General features: G+C 52.4%; 1 protein-coding gene across 3 annotated transcripts in view; it reads left to right on the forward strand.

Annotated features, from left to right (window-relative positions):
• Positions 1-3454: 3454 nt before the first annotated feature.
• SCARA5 (scavenger receptor class A member 5) overlaps positions 3455-18324 on the forward strand; it is a 124825-nt gene continuing 109955 nt past the window's right edge. Inside the window, exons 1-2 of one of the 3 annotated variants that reach the window (XM_027600041.1) lie at positions 3455-3857; positions 8124-8241. In XM_027600041.1, coding sequence (XP_027455842.1) covers positions 8130-8241 — 112 coding nt within the window. In that variant the 5' untranslated portion in view covers positions 3455-3857; positions 8124-8129. Of the gene's footprint in view, positions 3858-8123; positions 8242-18324 lie in introns of those variants that run through there. The other 2 variants (XM_027600040.1, XM_035726378.1) reach the window with 2 other exon arrangements.

Consider the following 18324-nt stretch of genomic DNA (forward strand, 5'->3'; position numbering starts at 1 on the left):
TAAAAAATATTAGAGTGACTAAGTATAGTTGAAGGTGCTTGACTTCATTAGTCATCAGGAAAATGCAAATTAAGACCTTAGTGTGATGACTCTCCATACCCGCCAGAAAGGACAGAATGTTCAGGATGAAATTACTAATGCAGGTGAGGATGTGGAGCCCCTGAAACTCCCATGTGCTGCTGGAGGGAGGGTGAACTGGTACAACCACTCTGGAAAGTTCGTGGGCATTATCTGCTAATGCTGAACACCACGTCACCCTATGACCCAGCAATTCCCTTCCAAGGGATAGACCCGAGAGAAATGCGCCCATACGTTCGCCAGAAGACATGCACGAGAATGTTCATAGCGGGACTCTTTGTAACTGTCAAAAACTAGAAACTACCCAAATGACCATCAACAGTGGAAAGGACAAATTAACACGGTGGAACACTTAGAGCAACAAGAAGGAATGAACTACTAGACCCAACCAAAGGGAATAATCTCACACACACGATGCTGAAGCCAGACACATGGTGCATGATTCCATCTCTATGAAATTCAAGAACAGGCAAAATCATCTATGGTGAGGGCATGTGACGTAGTGGTTCCCTGGTGGGTGGGAGGGTTATGGAGCGGAATGGGCACAAGGAGATCTTCTGAGGTGCTTGCAGTTGTTCTGCCTTTGACCCAGATCCAGATGTGGTTTTACCAGGTCTATGCAGTTTAATATGCAGGGTGATAAAGATGTGTGCATTTTTCCTTAGGTATGTTAGATTTTTTAGAAAGATTCTTGTTGGGGGCGGGAAACAAAGTCAGGCCCGAGGATGAAGCTTTGCAATTCATCCAACAAAAGCAGGATGTGAAGCCACGAGGAGCCCCTTGAGGTGTGCTGGGCTGTGACTCTCCACTCTAGTGCCTCCTTTCCCCCTGGGCCAGATCCTGAAGGATGGGGGCTGGGTCTAATTCGTGTTCATAAGAAGATTTGGAATACATTGCGTAAAGGTACACAACAGATGTTTGTTGAATGAATAACAGAATGTACGGAAAGGATCCCTGCAGAGGTAGATGCTCTGGAGGTCAAAGACAGTTGTGGATGTTGTCTCCAGGAGCCTAGCATCGTGCCGTACAGTTTCAACACTGCTCAGTTCCTCCATACAGAGACTGGGGATGATCACTCCCCATCTCCACCCTAGAGAGTCATTGGGACATTCACATGAAATCATTCAAAGAAAGCAGGAAGCACTTGAGCACATGGACTGTGTTCAGGTGTGCCTGATTGGCTCCCACGGTCAGAGATGAGCTTCTTCAAAAGTCTGTTCAACTCTCCTTCAACGCGATCACATTTTCATAATAACGTCTGGGGAAAAAAATGCCTATTATAAATGCCTTCTGTGACTGAATGGAAACAAGCCAATTTTTGGACCATTTCTGATTTTAGGTGACAAGAAGGTGTCATTTGAACTACCAGCTGCCCGAAGGACTCTCACCCACTAGAAAACCCAGCCTCTGGCTCATTCCTATACTTCACTATCAAATGTGCCCTTGCCTGTTTGGGTGGCTCTACTCATAATAGACAAAGATCGGAAACAGCCCAAATGCCCTTCAACAGGTGAATAAGCAAATTGTGGTCTCTGCATATAATGGATAAAAATCAAAGAAGGAACCACTGTACATGCAACCATATGGACAAATCTTATCATCATAGGAAGTGTAGTGAACCCGAAACAAAAGGGAGAAACGGCCCTTTGCCTGAAGCTATGCGGTTTAAAAGGATAGGCTTTGTTCCTCCTGAAATGATATAGTTTTAACGGTTCTGTGCCTACTTGTGGGTCCCATGTGCAGAGACACTAGACTCCGCCATTTGTGTATCGTTGATTATCAACGGTAAGGAGAAGCTCAGCCAAGAGCCTGGACTGCATTTGGGTCCCCCCGCCTTCCCTTCCTCTCCAGGCAAGGGCGCACCAGTGTGGGAGTATTAAAAGGTGTTCTTTGTTTTAGGTGAAGGAGGACATCGCCAAGGTCTTACTAACCCCCGGGCATTTCTTGCTAATATACACATCCCCGCAACACAGATCCCTGGACAGAACATGTTGAGCACATTTCTGGCTGTTTTTAAGATTGCATTCCTGGGGATGTTGGGTAACTAAAGGACACTTTCTCACGAGAGGCAGTGTCGGGGCACGGTTAGGGCACAAACCAAAGGTTCACGTTGTCTAGGGTGGAATCTAGCTCTGCCACCATAAAGTGCTTGACCTTGGACAAGTTACTAAGTGCCTCCGTCTCTAAAAGTGGGAATAACAACAGGACCTACCTCACGGGGTTGACAGTGTGAAACGAGTTAATATATGGAAAGCCCTCGGAATTGCCTAGCACATGGTAGAGACTCTCAAGTGTTTTCCTCCACTTCCTGCCTCTCCCCTTCCCCTCCCCCTAAACTGCCTCTCCTCCTCCTCCTCCCCGCTCATCTCAACACCTTGCTATTTTATTATTATTACCACTCCTGTGTTTTCCCTCGGTGAAATGGAGCCTCATATTGGAGCTGCTTCCCAGAGATGGTCAGGAGGCTCAGTCACTGAAAATGACGAAGACACTTCTGACTCAGCTGTGGGTTGGCAGCGGCACTGCGGGGAATGCTGAGCCTTGGCAAACTGCCCTCTGGTACGAGGTCTGACCCTCTAGTATTGAGTCTGAATTTTTAACCAATCAATGGGGGTGTCTTCATGACCATTACCTTCAGAGCTCTGTCCTCGGGGGGCGGGGTGGGGAGGGGGAATGTCCTTGTACACGCACCATGCCAGCCAGTGGCTCAAACTATTTTTGGAATTTTCCTGACCCCTTTCCCCATCGCCACCCCGATCTGAATGTAATTGCTCTCTTAACATTTTGGTGAGGTCGCTTTTTGAAAATGTTTCGGTCACACTTAGGTTTACAGTTATTTGTGCCTGAGCGCACTGCTCATCCTGGACTGCAACCCCCTTGAGGACAGGGAGCCCGTCTTACTCATTCCTCTATCCCCTGGCCCTCCCGCAGTGAGAACGCTCCCTCGATGCTGGCTTCGTTCCTAAGGGGCTTTGGGACTGTCTTTGCGAAGTTCTTTCAGCACTCACGGAACACTCTTCTGAATAGCTCCAGTGTGGCCGATCTGTGGCCTTTGGGGGTGGATGTGACTTCAGAAAAACACGGAAATTAATTCTAAGCCAAGTTTGGTGAATGAATTGAGCAAAGCAAATTCGGCCCTATAAATAAGTTTATAAGACTGGTTTCTTGTGTGGCTCCTGAGCCAGGTCTAGCTGCCAATCCCCTAGAAGCTTTCCAAAAACTCTTTTGCGTCGGGTTTTAGGTGAGGTGTGCGGAATCCCAGGAGGAGGCTGACTTCACGGCTCCGGGAGAACCGGGGGGCTGTAATGCTGAGATCGGCCACTAGAGGGGGGATGTGTTCCAGACCCCAAGGGAGCTTCGGGCGATCACTCCAAGAACTTTCTATTTATAAAGACTGGCCGCCAGAGTAACTGCAGTTCACATCTCAGTATCTAGCAGAGCCGCTGGTGCCTCCACAGAACATCTCCTGAGCGCTGCCTGTGGCTGACGGAGGCGAGGCACCACCACGGGGACTCCCCAGCCACAGGCCTGAGTCAGGCCCAAGGTTGAGTCTTGCCTCCCTCCCTGACCCTCCTGGAGAAGTGACCCCTGAGACAAGTCACTGAGCACCGGGGCAGCCTCTTTCTATGACTCCGTCTGGCTTTGGCTGGCTGTGGGGACGAGCTGTGCGGGGCTGCCTGGGTCTCAGTGCGGTGACAGCGGCCAGCTCTTCAGTCACCATGGCGAAGGCTGGGAACTGAGGGGACCCGCGCTTCTGCAGCCTCGGTGGGGGCGCTCAGGTGAGTCTTGGCACTAACTCTGTCCTAGCACCTGAGCACGGTGTCCCGGAGGCAGCCACCCCCAGCTGTGGGGGACCCGGAGGTGGCCGGCGGAGCAGGGCGCTGCGGGTGGGCATCTCAGGCTGTGGAGCCTGGGCGCGCAGCGCCAGGTGGGAAGGTCCCAGCTGTGGGCCAGTGGGGATCCACTCTGCCTGGCTCATGTCACAGCTCGGGAGCCGATGCCGGCAGCCAATGGTGCAGGTGACTGTCCCTCTGCATGTGTGAAGTGTGTGTACAGTTGTGCATGCCACTGGTGGGACGTGTGAAGGGACAGCTTAACATCTGCACCTTTTCAGCTTTGGGTTATGATTTAGGTTAACCATTAGCGGAGAGGGCCCCCCCCCCCGATTTTTACTTGGTTTCGATGGGTTTAAAGCTATGCGATTCAAAGAGAAGATGCGAGCCCTGCAGAGTTAGATGCTGGAACCCAGACACACTGTGTTTGCAGCAACAGGTGAGGCTCATGCCACCTTCAGCAGGAAGATCAATCGAGTCCTTCTGCTGCCTACAGAGTGACTTGTGAGTAAGGGTCCAGATTTCGCTCTGCTCTGTATTCACGACCTCTTTTTGCAAAGGGAACCCCGAAGAGCATTGTTTCTGGGCCTGACTGGCAGGAGGGAAGCCTCAGGAACCTGGAGACGGCACCCCTCCCCTAACTGCTTGGCAGGATCAGAAGATGCTGGAGTTGGGGGGGGTTTCTCTCCGTACTCCCAGCACTAGCTCGTTGTGTACCTTTGCTCATAAAGCCCTTCCCTGTGCACTATTCCACCAGAGGCTTGCAATAACTGAGTGGCTGGCAGATGCGTTTCTCCCCCTCATAGAGGTGATAAACAAGCTCAGCGGATTGGGCCAGGTCTCGAGTAGTAGGAAGTGGCTCCAGGACAGGACCCCATGTCCTCTGAGCTCCCCCCCGCCCCCCCCATAGGCCTATGTGGAACTGCCTGGGGTGGAGCTATGGATATCTGAGTGCTTCAGCTCTAAAATGTGGCATCAAGACATCCCCAAGAGGCCAGTAAGATGTCCCGTCCCTGGGGGAGGAAGGTCCCATTCTTTGACTTGAAACACCAAAGTCCAAGCTCCTCGAGCTTTCTCCATATGTCACTTTGGCATCCACACCCTGCTCATGTTTCTATGGTCCTGGTCCCCTCCCTTCTAGCTCTCAGATCCTCTCCTTGGCCCCAGGGCCCCACTGACCCTTCTCGCTGCCTGGTTTGGGACCCTGAGTCCCCGAGAGGGACTGATACATGCTTTCTGGACGAAGCAGCCTTGTGGCTGGGTCAGTGCCCTGGGTGGGACGCCTTTCCCTGGTGCCTCACCCTTGCCTGATATCATTGGCTCTTGCCTTTTGGGGCCTAGATTGGCTTGTCTTTAAGGTGGGAACAACACACTGATGCTACCTGCCCCCCTCATAGTGGTCCTGGGAGGGCAGAGAGATCCTGGATGAAAATGGGGTGTGTGCACGCGCAAGAGGTGCAGATCATCTCTATTACCACCATGCTTGGCAGTGAGTTTGCACCTTGCTTGAGAGCACAAACTTGGCCCCAACGGCTGTAAGACCAATGATTGAAGGGTTCAAATTCCTGTCTCTCATTTCCCAAGAAAGAAAAATAGCTCAAAATAAAACCTGGGACAGACAGAACATTCTTAGGTTTCCTTCCCAAGTAACAAACATTAGCAGAGCTGGCTGAGCACTTCCAATCTCATCTCACTCACATCTGGCCTCTGCTCCGCCCCGGCCTCTCTTCTCAACAGCCTCCCCAGCCGGCTCCACCAGCCCGGGGGTGGGGAGAGGGTAGAAGAGGGGCCGCCTTACAGACACGTTCCAGATAACAAGCCATGCATTCCAGCTCTGGTCCAGGAGCTGATCAGCAGAGGGGAAGGTGGAAGTGAACATGGGGCTAACCTGGCCCCAGCTCATCTCCACACCCCCACCGCCAGCATGGCAGCACCCCATCGAGCCCTGCCCAGAGGCCTGTGTGACCTCTGGGAAACAGAGCCTGTTGCCTTTGGCAGAGACAGGATTATCGCTCGCAGAAGAGACTCTGGCCTCCTGCTTTGCAGCTCCCCAGGATGGAGGCCAGAGGGAGGGGTGCTGCACTTAGTGCTTGTGAAACAAGGGAGGGTCCCCTGCAGCTTAGCAGCAGTGGAGTCGCTCAGGGGGCCCCACCTACAGGCTCATAGTGGGTGGAGGACTTGGACGGAGCATGGGTGTTGGGAGGTTAGCAAACTGGACATAACCGCAGCAGAGAAGCTGGGTGGGAGTGGTTTGGGGGCTCCAGGGAACCCCTGGGGCAGGGAGGGGAGATCCTGGCAGGGCTGTGGGCTCCCCCTGGCCCCCCTCTCCCGCAGGCTGGAAGTAAGGCCCCAGGGGCTGTGAACACCCTGCCCGTGCATGCCTGCATGCACGTGTGCGTGCGTGCGTGTGTGCACCTGTGTGCAGGGCGTGTAGCATCTCGTTACGTGAAGCAGAAGCCCCTGTCCATCCTTCCTGGGCCATTGGAAGGACAGTTGTATGGCAACTGGCCAGTTCCGACCTCTTCTCAGCCCTGATGTCAGAGGTCTCTGGAGACTAACATCAAGCCATGAAAATAAGGGGTTTAGGTTTTGCTCTGCCTGCCAGAGTGGTTCAGCCAGGCTCCTCCTTCATTATCCCTATTTACTGACACGATGCCGATGCCTCCTTGGCCACTGCCTCCAAAGAGGAACGGATTGGCTGCCCCCTTCAGGCATTGTGCCCCCCCACCCCACCCCACCCCACGCCACCTGCCAGGCCCCTGTCGTCCCCTCCCAGGTGGTATACCCCTGGCTCAGCTCTCTGGGCCTCAGAGTTGAGTTTGCTCCACACCGGGCCTGGGACCCATCCATCCTCCCAGGGCCTTTTATCTTCTAGAGAATTTGCTCTTTAAAAATGGATTTTTGGTTCAATATCCAGATCATCCAAGAGCATCAGGACCAAAGCTAAATTTATGGCTGGAACGGAGCTGAAATTAGAAAGTAATTTGTCAAATCACCGAGCATATATGTAAGAAAGAGAATAGCAAGTGTTTTATGTAAATAAACACTGTAATTTGGCTCACAAAGGTTTTCCTTATCACACAAAGAATGCAAACATGTTGTAGAAAACCCAGAATATCCAGCAAACAAAAATAAGCACAAAATCCCCACAACCCCCACCAGAGTCTTCTAATAAAGAGCAACCCGGAACATCTCCAGATACAATCTTTCTTGTCACGTCCTCGGGACACATGTATATATTACAAAATGGGATGGCGTTGTACGCACTGATGGAAATGGTGCTGGTTTACTTCAAAGAGCATGCCATTTTCCCAAGTCAATGGGTACATTCCCGGAACACCATGGTGTAGACCCAGAGCCCCAGCCATCCGGCTTCAGGAGGTCATGCAGACACTGGCCCATCCCCCAGTCTCCGGCTGCCCAGGTCTTAGCGTCCGGGGGACTCCACCAAGGCCGCCTGCTCCTCGGGCTTGGCTGGGCGATGAATCCCTGCTGTGGTCCCACTGCACCCAGCTCCTTTGGAACACGTCAGCACATTTCCAACACAGAGCGGGAGCCCAAGTCTCTGTAATGTGTCCAAAGCTCCAGAGGCTGGGAAATCACTCCATGGGGGTCAGGAGGGTCAGCTCCTCCAGGCCTCACCAAGCATGGCCCTCAGGGCCCCTCTGCCTCAGGTTCTGGCCCCAGCCAAGGGCTGTTGAGACAAATGGATGGATCCCATGATCAGAAAGGTCCAAAGGGCCTCAGCCTTCCCAAGCACCGAGGAAGTTGGGCGGGGACTCGGGAGACCTGGTGGGTGGCACCTGTCGACGAGAGGCTTCGGGTGTTCAGGCTCAGGGCTATGGGGATGGGCGCCTTGTTCTGCGCATTCATTTCTTTCTTTCTTTCTTTTTTTTTTTTAAAGATTTTATTTATTTATTTGACAGAGAGAGACACAGCGAGAGAGGGAACACAAGCAGGGGGAGTGGGAGAGGGAGAAGCAGGCTCCCCGCTGAGCAGAGAGCCCGATGTGGGGCTCGATCCCAGGACCCTGGGATCATGACCTGAGCCGAAGGCAGCCGCTTAAAGACTGAGCCACCCACGTGCCCCTCTGCACATTCATTTCTGTGTCCACCTATAGTTTATTCTCTCTCTCTCTCTCTCTCTCTGTCTCCCCTGCTTCCTTCCTCCCCCTCCTCTCCCCTGATACTATTCTTCCTGCTGCCGCTGCAGGTCAGAATGGAGAACAAAGCCATGTACCTGCACACCGTGAGCGACCGGGACACCAGTTCCATCTTTGAGGAGCCCTTTGATGGCAGGAGCCTGTCTAAGCTGAACCTATGCGAGGATGGTGAGTGCCGCTGGTTTTGTCTTGCACTGCAAGACCTGCCCCGCCTCCCTACCCGACCTTGGCATTGTCCCCGGGCTGTCGTGACTGCCCGTCTAATACTTCCTACGTGGAATTTCAGGCTTTGAGAGGTCTTTTAATTCCTGCGTCTCTACAAATCTGTGTGACCTGCAAGATGTGTGTCCATTTCACAGATGAGCTGGTGGAGCTGGTGATTAAGGATCATATAGCCCGTCAGTCACAGAGGCGTTCCAGCACTGAGTCTCCTGACTCCTAGGGCAGGCTTTTTGCCTCTTTGCCTTCCTCTCTTCTGGGTGGGTCAGGCTGGGGTCAGGAAAGGTCTCTGAGCTAGTGAGCCCAGACCCTCTCAGGTAAGGAGCCCCCAGTCCATTTCCCAAAGCATTTGTGAGGAGAGAACATACCTCGTCAAGGTGCTCATCCCCGCCCTGGGTCTGAGGCCCCAGATCACGCCCATAGGAAGGAGTTCCCCATCTCGGGCACCCACTGCATCTTTGGGAACTGGTTATTTGCTAAAACTGGAAATTCAGTGGATTCTTCTTCCAAAGGAGCCCAAAGCACCTTGCCAACAGACTGTATCCTGTGTATCCAGAGCTTGACACTTGGTAGGTGCTTAATAAATGCTTGCTACAAGAATGAACACACTCCTCTTTGCAGGGAGCACAGAGGAGGAGAGCATTGTCCCCACTTCAAAGCTGAAAAGAATGAAGTTTACAGAAGAGTCTCATAAAGACTTACGGCCAGTTAGGTAGAGACAGGCTGTCATAGAGTTTTCCAGAGAAATGGAACCAAGGGGATATATACGTATATAAAAAGTTTTATTATGAGGAATTGGCTTACATGATTATGGAAGCTGAGGAGTCTCACGATCTCCAACTTCAGGCTGGAGACCCAGGGAAGTGGGTGGTGTAATTCAATTTGAGTCAGAAGGCTCAAGAACCAGGGGAGCCACTGGTGTAAACTGCAGTTGAGGGCTGGAGAAGATGAGATGCTATGTCCCAACTCCGCAGGCAGGCAGGAGGAAAAAGCAAATTCTTCTGCCTTTTGCTCTATTCAGGCCCTCAACTGATTGGATGAGGCCCACTCCCACTGGGGAGGGCAATCTGCTCTACCGAGCCCACCAATTCAAATGCTAATCTCATCTGGAAACACCCATAAACGCTGTTTCACCTGGCACCCATGACCAGTCAAGTTGACAGAAATTAACCACTATGCAGGCCTTTTCCAAGGCTCTTTCAAGCACCATATTTTCTCTCCACTCTGCTAGCTGCCTTTGTCTCAAAATTACTGAAAGAGAGAAATGCCTCCCCAGCCTGCTCTAACTGTGTCTCTCCTCCTACAAGGTGCTAAGTGCCGGAAGGGAAGTTGGGTAGCTCAGAGATGGAGGGATTCTGGACAGTCTCAGCAGGAAGAGGAGACAAGCTTTGGGTTCCTGACTGAGAAGCCCCCACAGCCTGCCTTAGTAAACTGCCCACCACTGTGGCTCTTCCTCTGAATTCCATTCAACAAACATATTTTGAGGATCTACCATGTGTCAAGCTAAGGGTAGGGTGCCAAGGAAGCTCCAAAGAGAAATCGAACCATCCTTGCCCTCAAAGGGCTATGATCTCAGTGGCAGGGACTGGCCTGGGGACAATCACCCATAACATAAAGTGGGCAAAAATACGTGTCAGCACGGTAGTCCCCCCTTACCTGTGGTTTTACTTTCCACGGGCTGTTCTCCGCACTGAACTGTGGTCTGGAAGCAGATGATCCTCCTTCTGACCTGTTATCAGAAGGCCTTGTGTCATTCACCTCACTTCATCTCATCATGTAGCCCTTTTATCCTCACGTCACAAGAAGATGGGTGAGTGCAGTATAATAAGATATTTTGAGAGAGAGAGAGAGGCCACATTCACGTAACTTTTATTACAGTATATTGTTATGAATGTTCTATTATTCATTATTGTTGTCAATCTCCTGCTGTGCCTGATCTATAAATTAAGCTTTACCAGAGTGTGTATATATAGGGAAAAAAACATAGTACATATAGGGTGTGGTACTCTCCGTGGCTTTGGGCATCCACTGGGGGTCTTGGGAGTATCCCCCATGGGTAAGGGGGGACTACTATACTGAAGTTAGGAGAAGCTTTTGCAGAAAAGACTTTAAAGACTGAACACAATTTTGTAAGGGAAGAGGAGGGTAGGGAAAGGTGTCACCAGCTATGTCGCACCAAGCCGGGCCAGTGTTCCTGTCAGGTTACTGCTGCCTGGGAACCCTGGGTCACTGGCCAGTGCTCAGTACTCCCACGTCAGCAGAGGCCAAGCTGGTTTTCACGCCCTTGATCCCGCCTTCTCCCTACCAGCCCCTCAGAAAAGAGGACTGGCTTGGCCAGAAAGAACTGGGGTACAGAACAGTGGGGGAGGCTGGAGGACCACCAGGGCCAGCCTGGGGTGCCAGTCGGGGCAGGGCAGGAACCCCAGGGCAGGGAGAGGCCAAGGGTGCGAAGTGTCACCAGGCCTCATACCCCTTACATCATCTTGCTGTCTCTTTTTCTGCACCCCAGGTTTTAAAAGACCATTTGGACCAGAAGGACTGAAAATAACAGTAGTCTCAGCCACCGTACCTTCCAGGCCCCCCAGCGGGGAGGAGATCCGATCAGAGGACAATTTTAGAGCCCTGCCAATAAAAGTCCTCAGGGGTCCCCTGAGGCCTGGCACCCCTGAAGTGCAGACACAAGTTGGAAGATGTGGGGTGGAGGCTGACTTAGCCCTCCAGGGCCATGTGACCTGACCGGGTCACATCCCTCTCTGGGCCTCCATGTGTGCCAAATGGGGGCAGGGCAGAGGGGAGGTCTCTGTGAGGTTCTGTCCAGTTCTAGAATTCTGTGCATCAAAACAGACCTGGTCTTTGCACATAGTAGGTGCTCACTAATTACTTATTGGATGAATGAATGAATGAATGAATGGACACTGGGTTCTTGAAATCTTAAGGTGGCAAAACAAATACATTCTAAGCCTGATCTCTAAATTGCCTGGTCTCCCCCACTCTTCAGGGATCTGGCCTCCAGCCATTGGGTGGGGGGTCGGCATGAGGAACCCAGAGAGACCGGAGTGTTGAGATGAAATCAGCCATCTAAGCTCGTGGGTTTCTGGTTTGACTTTTTCCCCCTTCCCTTTCATTTCTAGGAGGAAACCAGTGAGCTCTGACTTGGGGAAATTCAAGCCAGATTGGATCTGTTTCCCCAGGATTTTGTTCTTTGATCCTCATCTCTGGAGAGTGTACCTGGAGAGGGAGAGGAAGGGCTGTGGGGGGGAGAGGGAGGCTGATGGGAAAGCAGAGGGTGGACAGAGATGGGGAAAGGGAGGGAGGCCCGAGCCGCCGCATGGGCCCTGAGTAGATTTAAACCGGTAACCTCTGGTAGGCCTTGCAGGGGCTCCGAGTCCCTTCCAGGATTTTCCCCTTGAAGGAAAGGAGATGGGGGCGGGGGAGGTGGTGTCTCCAATTGGCCCTGGGGTTATTAGGATCTGGGGAAGCAAAGTTGCAAAAATGCAGCATAGATATTAAGGTGTAACTCAGACTTGACTGCGGGTGGGACTTCACAGACATGAGGGCGTAAACTTATTTCAGAGATGAGGCACTGAGAATCCTCTTCCCCTCCTGTCCCTCCCCCTCCCCCCTCCTTTCCTAACTTGTCTTCTCTTTCCCTCCTACCCTGTCTTTATCTCTCCCCTTCTTTCTCCTGTAGCAGGTGAGGGGGGGGAGCTGTTACCTGCCTTGGTTCCTCTGTCCCCTCCATAAGAGGCCATCTCGCCCAGCTCCTGCATGGTGCAACCCCACATCCTGCAGGGCGCGCGCCCACAGCCCCTGCTCCCCCACATCTTGGGACCTCCCCCCTCCCCGCACCCCTTGTTGGGCCATGTCTCAGGACCCTGCCTCCTCCCTTGGGTCTGAGCTGTCAGCATCCCCATCGGAGCCCCCTGTTGATGGGTAGGCCCCAAGGGCAGGGCGGCCTCCCCTCTGTGCCACCAGGGGGAATAGCTTCCTTTCCAACTGTCTTGCTGGAATTGCATGGAAGGGCTGATGGCAGAAGGCGACCTCCAAGGTCCCTGAGCCCAGCCTCCTATGACCTCCTCGATCACTTCTACCTCCCTTTGAACAGTAACCCAAATGGGGGCCAGCTGGACCCGCTTGCCCCTCTCCCCCCCTTCACTCCCTCTTCCCCTCTGCTCTCACCTTCCCCCCCCACCCCCCCCACCCCCGCCCCTCCGTGTGGCCTTTCTTTTCCTGCCTGCGTAGCTGTAGGCCTCTTGGGTCTGACGCCAGGAGGGGGAGAAGGCGGAGGACGGGGTGTGGGTGGTGTTTGGCTGGGCCTGGCTCCTCCACGGTCCTTCCTGAGGGCCAGAGAGAGGTGTTAGTGTCAGAAAAATATTATAGTCATGCTCACCCCGCAGCCTCAGACACTCCACCACGCTCACGGCGTCATCCAGCGGCCGCAAATGGGAGGCTCGCGGAGGTAATGAGTTACACATGTTCCGGGCTGCGCCCCGCGCCTGCAGCCAGGCTGCTTGCTGAGTGTAGGGCCCGAGCCCCCCGCTCCGGCATTCCTTCCCCATAAAATTAAATTATACTCCTCGGGGAACCCCCTCATCTGCCTTCTCATCAATCAGATCGCCCTGGTTCATCTTGGCGCAGCTCAGGGCTGCTGGGCAGCCGCCCAAGGTCAGGAGTGGGTTTCCTGGGCGGGTCTGGCTGGGGCCTCCTTGCTGAGGGTCACCGCCCTCTACAGGTTAGAGAATCAGGCACTGGAGCCGGAGGAGAGCTGAGGTATTAAAGGTTGCGGCACCGTGGTGCTCTCGGGGGTGTGCCCAAGAGCACAGAGCAAAGCGCTGCTCCATCCGTCCGTGGTCGTGGTCACCGGGTGGCCAGGCTGGGTCCTGGGTCTCTCTTGCCCAATGGACTGCCCCTCTGTGAGATGGGGAACAGCCTGGGGAGGTGACAAGAGCCTGGACATTGCAGTTTGGCCGGTCTGGGCTCGGTGCAAGGGTGTCTTGTGTTTGCCCCCCCTCCCCCATTCCCACAGGCTACCCTTCACCCCACTCTCTGCCTCACTGGGTTGGCCACTGGGGAGCGGCCCTGGCAGGAGGTAGAAGGATGGAAGACAGGGAGGGTTGAATATTTATTCTCCCAGGTCCTGCCTTAAGGGGTCATCTCGGGCTGCCTGTGTCCCTCCACCCAAGGTCACAGCCCCTTATAAGCCATCCTCTCCACACGGTTTTTTCCTTCCAGGTTCCAGCAACTGTTCCCCTCCTTGACCCTGGGGGCTGGGGGTGGTCACATCCAGATGGCACCACTCTAGCCTTGGTGGGCATTTCACACCCTAGCCACACTTTGCACATATTCCTTGATTAAATCCTGTAAAGTGTCTTATTTTGACTGGGCCATCTGTTTCCCTGGGGCCTTGACTTTCTAATCCTCAGTGTCCCCATCTACAAAATGGGAATAATGTTACCTCACAAAAGCCATGGGAGAATCAGGTGACATAACCCACGTAAAGCACCTTGTGCACAGTAGACTCTCGATACACATTTCACTTCCCTGCCCTTTGGGGAGTCCCTTGTAAATCCTGGGGAAGTGAGGAAGAAGGAGAGCAATAGAGGAGGAGGTCAGGAGCAATTGCGGGCCCCCAGGGTCTCCCAGGAAACACCCGCATCACTTCTCAGGGTATCTTAAGGCTGGTTCTCACCTTCTGCTAAAGAAAGCAGAGTTTGGGTTAGTGGGCTCCCTTGTGAAGCCTAGATTTTCAGGGAAATCAAACAAAGTCTTTTAGTCCTTGTCCCCAGATAGCAGAATCTATAAGAAATGTTCTAGATCCCGCGGGCTGCTGGTTCTGGGGCATGTGTGAGTCTATCCATTCCCTACCCTGATCAGAGGCAGGAGGCTCCGAAGGGCCTTCCGGAGGTTTGCCACCAGAAGAACCAAGGGATGGGTTTCATTGTCCGTGGGTGGAGGCTGGTGTCTTGTGGAGGGAAGAGTGAGAGCAGCTCAGAGGCCCCAAGGGATCCCGACATAAGGGGGCACAAAAGGAGCTTCTGTGCCTTCCTTCACCCAAGCCCCCAGCCCCTTAACTACGGCATGTTTCATGTAGCATTACTCTAGGGAGTGAGGGCAGTGAGGATGGCTCTGAGGGGAATGGCGCTGACCTGTCCCCTGGCCTGGCACACTCCAGAGTAGGGGTGCTGGGAGGAGGTCTGTGGGGTCAGCAGCTCCATACGTGGGAAGGGAGCTGCAGGAGATGCCCTGAGTGGAGAGGTACTGAGTCAGGGCATGGCTGTTCCTCATCACATCACCCACTTCTCCCCACCCAGGGACCCTGCTCAGGTGGTTCCTGGCCTCCATTCCCTTGCTCATTCTTTCATTCATTCACTCATTTTTTCATCCTCATCTTTCAATAAGAAAGGTGATTTGCAGGCCCCCTACAGGGCCTTTGCACTAGCTATGTGCAGGGAGAGGTGCCAGGAGGCATGAGACATGGCCCTGCCCTCTTGTCATTTCACTGTCACTGTGGTTAGCCTGTCCCCTGCCCTTCCCTGCTCTGCCCACGGTAGACCAGCACAACATCAATCCACATGCAAAGTTTACTTACCTAGAGGTAATCCGGTGGGAAAGACACTCAGGGTTTGGACCACGCGGTTGGTGCAGAGCACATATAGCCTCGCTCTCCCCAGGTACCTAATCCAAACTTAACATCTTTAATGGTCTTGTCTTCTCCATTGCGGGGATGGCATTGCAGGGTGGTGAAACCACGCTCTGGAGCCAGACAGGCTGGATTCCAACTCCAGCGCTGCTGCGTGCTGGCTGGGAAGCCGTGCACCCCTCCTTAGCCTCAGCTTCCCCTCCTCTAGACAATGAGCTAATAGCCCCCGACTCAGGGTTATTATAAGGGTTACCTGAGTTATTCCACATCAAGTCCTTGTAACAGTGCCCGATATATACCGAGAACTCCATCCATGTTTGATCTTAGGAGAAGTTTGGTTGCATCCCTCTATTTGTCTTCTTCCACCCTGGGGCCTGTCCAAGGCACCCTACTTCCTCCACATTCTCTGTTCTCAGTCTCCAGGATGGTGAGCTTCATTCCTACCTCGTTCCCAAGTTTATCTGGTGTTGATTCCTGGTGTCAGACAATAAACAGCATGATTGCTGGCCCCTGAGTCTAGAAGCCCTGGCTTCTCTCTGTCTCTTTCCCAGGCCTTTGGCCTGGCCTTCTTGGTCCTTGTCAGCCCCTCCATTCACACTGTGCTGCAGCTGTGTGCACTTGAGTCCCTCTGGACCATAAGCCCCTTGAGTGCAGATGCTGTCTGCCTTGAATTCATCTTAATATTCCCAACACCTAGCACTGTGTCTTGCATATGTCAGGTACCATTGCTTGTTGAATGAATGTTGAATGAATGCAACATATTCTTGTTCACCAAATCTATAAGTACCAGGTGAAGGAATGCTTAAAGAGGTGAGTCTAAGACAAAAGCAACAGTGACTTCTTTCATCCTAAGATGGCAGGTTTTATGGTGCTGCTGGTGCATGCAGAAATAAAAGGTCATGGTTCCTGCCCTCAAGGGACTTGAAGTCCCCTGAAGACACAGACAGGTAGACCAGTCCTGCATTATGATTTGATTCATGCTCTAATGGAATTGGGTGCAAAGTATAAATAGAGGGGAGAAGAAGGAGCCCTAAGTCTGCCTTGGGGAGGAAGGAAGGCATCCTGCAGGAATAGCTGCTAGAGTGAAATGTGGAAGGGCAGACAGCAGTATGCCTGCTAGAAAGGGCAGAGAAGGGTTTCCCGGTCAAGGGAGGTAGCACAGAGCTCGGGCTGTGGAGGGACAGTGGTAGGAGGCCCTGAATGTTCACTTTTTGAGCTCTGCTAGGCCAGGCACTGCTCTAAGCATTTGACAAGTGTGAGCTCATCTGATCCTTACATCAACCAGTGAAATGAGTCCTGTTATTAGAGCCAAGTGATATCTGAGGACACCAAGGCTCAGAGACCTGGTAACGCCTGAGCTCACAGTTAGGAGGGAATGGTGTCTTTGTTCAGTGGGGCTGCTATGGCAATACCACAGACTGGGTGGCCTATAAACAACAGACATTTGTTTCTCACAGTTCTGGGGGTGAGAGGTCCAAGTTCAAGGCAGATTCCGTGTCTGGTGAAGACCCTCTTAGCTGGCCTCTTCATAGATGGCCACCCTCTCATTGTCCTAACATAGTGGAAGGGGAGGGGGGCTATCTGTGGTCTCTTCTGTGAGAGCACGGATCCCATTCATGACTCTGCCCTCATGACCTGATCACCTCCCACAGGCCTTACCTCCAATTATCATCATGTTGGCTGCAACATATGAATTTGGGGGGGATACAAACATTCAATATATAGTGATTGGAGTCGGGATTAACTGACTCTACAGCCCACACTCTTAATTATATTGAAGCTAAAGCCAAGTCACGGAAGGTCTTCTGTAGCATACATAGGAATTTGGGTCTCTAGACGCAATAGGAAGCCAGCAAAGGGTTTCAAAGTAGCGAAAGGATAAGGTCTGATTTCCATTTTAAGATGGTCACTCTAGCTGTAGTAGGACATTCGATTTTCCAGCAATTACCTCTGCTGGGCCACTTCAGTGGAGTGGGAGAGAAGCCAGAGTGCAGTGGATTAGGTCTGTCTTGAGAGAGAGGGTGAGGACACAATGCAGACTCTGCTTTCGAGGAAGGGAGGAGGCTAAATGGAGTGGGTCCAGAACAGAACAGGAGGAGAAGAATCGCATGCAGTGGGTACCTACGATTCTTTCAAGAAGTTCTGCTGTTCAAGAGGACAGAGAAATGGAGGGGAATGGAGGTCAAGAAAGATGTTTATTTTAAGATGGAAGAAAGAGTATGGTTTATGCTGATGGAGTGATACTGTGCAGAGGGAAACACTGGCTAAGTAGATGTGCTGGAATTATGTCCTTGAGTAAGTACGAGAAGGAATCTGATGTGAGTCAGGGGTGTTGGCTCAGGCAAGAGCACAGATGCTTTGACTCCAGTGACCAAAGGGAAGGCAAAGTGCTAGGGCCTGGACCCCAGTGGTTACAGTATGGGGGGAGTTTAAGGAAGGTTCTTTTCTTTTTTTTTTAAAGATTTTATTTATTTATTTGAGAGAGAGAGAGGTAGAGAGCATGAGAAGGAAGAGGGTCAGAGGGAGAACCAGACTCCCCGCAGAGCAGGGAGCCCGATGCGGGGCTCAATCCCAGGACCCTGGGATCATGACCTGAGCCGAAGGCAGACGCTCAACCAACTGAGCCACCCAGGTGCACCTGAGGAAAGCTCTCTTCTTATTGCTTCTGTTTTTTCAACTGGGAAAGCAAAGATGGAGGACGAGGGATGAGACAGGTGTCCAGGGATGAGTGTATGGTTGGCCTAGGAACAGGTAGCAAGCCTCCTGGATGGGTCTAGTGGTCATGAGCTTTAAGCCAGCCCAGCAAGCATGGTGGCATGGGTTTCCGTTTCCGGCTATGCTCAGCTATGTGGATGGAAATGCAGAGTCGCACGCAGAGTTAGCTCTAACCAGATTTAGTTTTGCCAAGTGTGAGATGCCAGAGAGGGGCAGGGGATTGAGGGTGTGTCTAGCAAGTGAGGAGCGCAAATCATGGAATGTAAATGGGACAAGGAGGGAAGGAAGGACTGAGGGGGGAGTGGAGAGACAGGGGGTGGGGGGCGAGGGGAGGGGGGAAGGGTCCAGGGTGCAGTCAGGCAGTACCAGAGTCAGAGTTCTCGAGGGAGCCCCCCTCAGGAAGACGGGAGAGGTGGTAATTACCCAGGACATTTGAAATGGGGATTAAGAAAGGGTTTCAATTATTGATAAAACCAATAGAAACGGAATGTGAGCCACATCTGCAATTTTAAACTTTCTAGTAGCCACACAAAAACGTGGAGACACAGATGAAACTCATTTAGATACGGTAATATATTTTATTTGCTCTAACATATCCAAAATATTATCATTTTGATATGTAATCACTATAAAAAAACGATTGAAGTATTTCTATTTTTTTTTCCATGCTGAGCCTT

The sequence above is a fragment of the Zalophus californianus genome, chromosome 2, assembly GCF_009762305.2.
Source record: "Zalophus californianus isolate mZalCal1 chromosome 2, mZalCal1.pri.v2, whole genome shotgun sequence".
In the NCBI taxonomy this organism is placed as follows: domain Eukaryota; kingdom Metazoa; phylum Chordata; class Mammalia; order Carnivora; family Otariidae; genus Zalophus; species Zalophus californianus.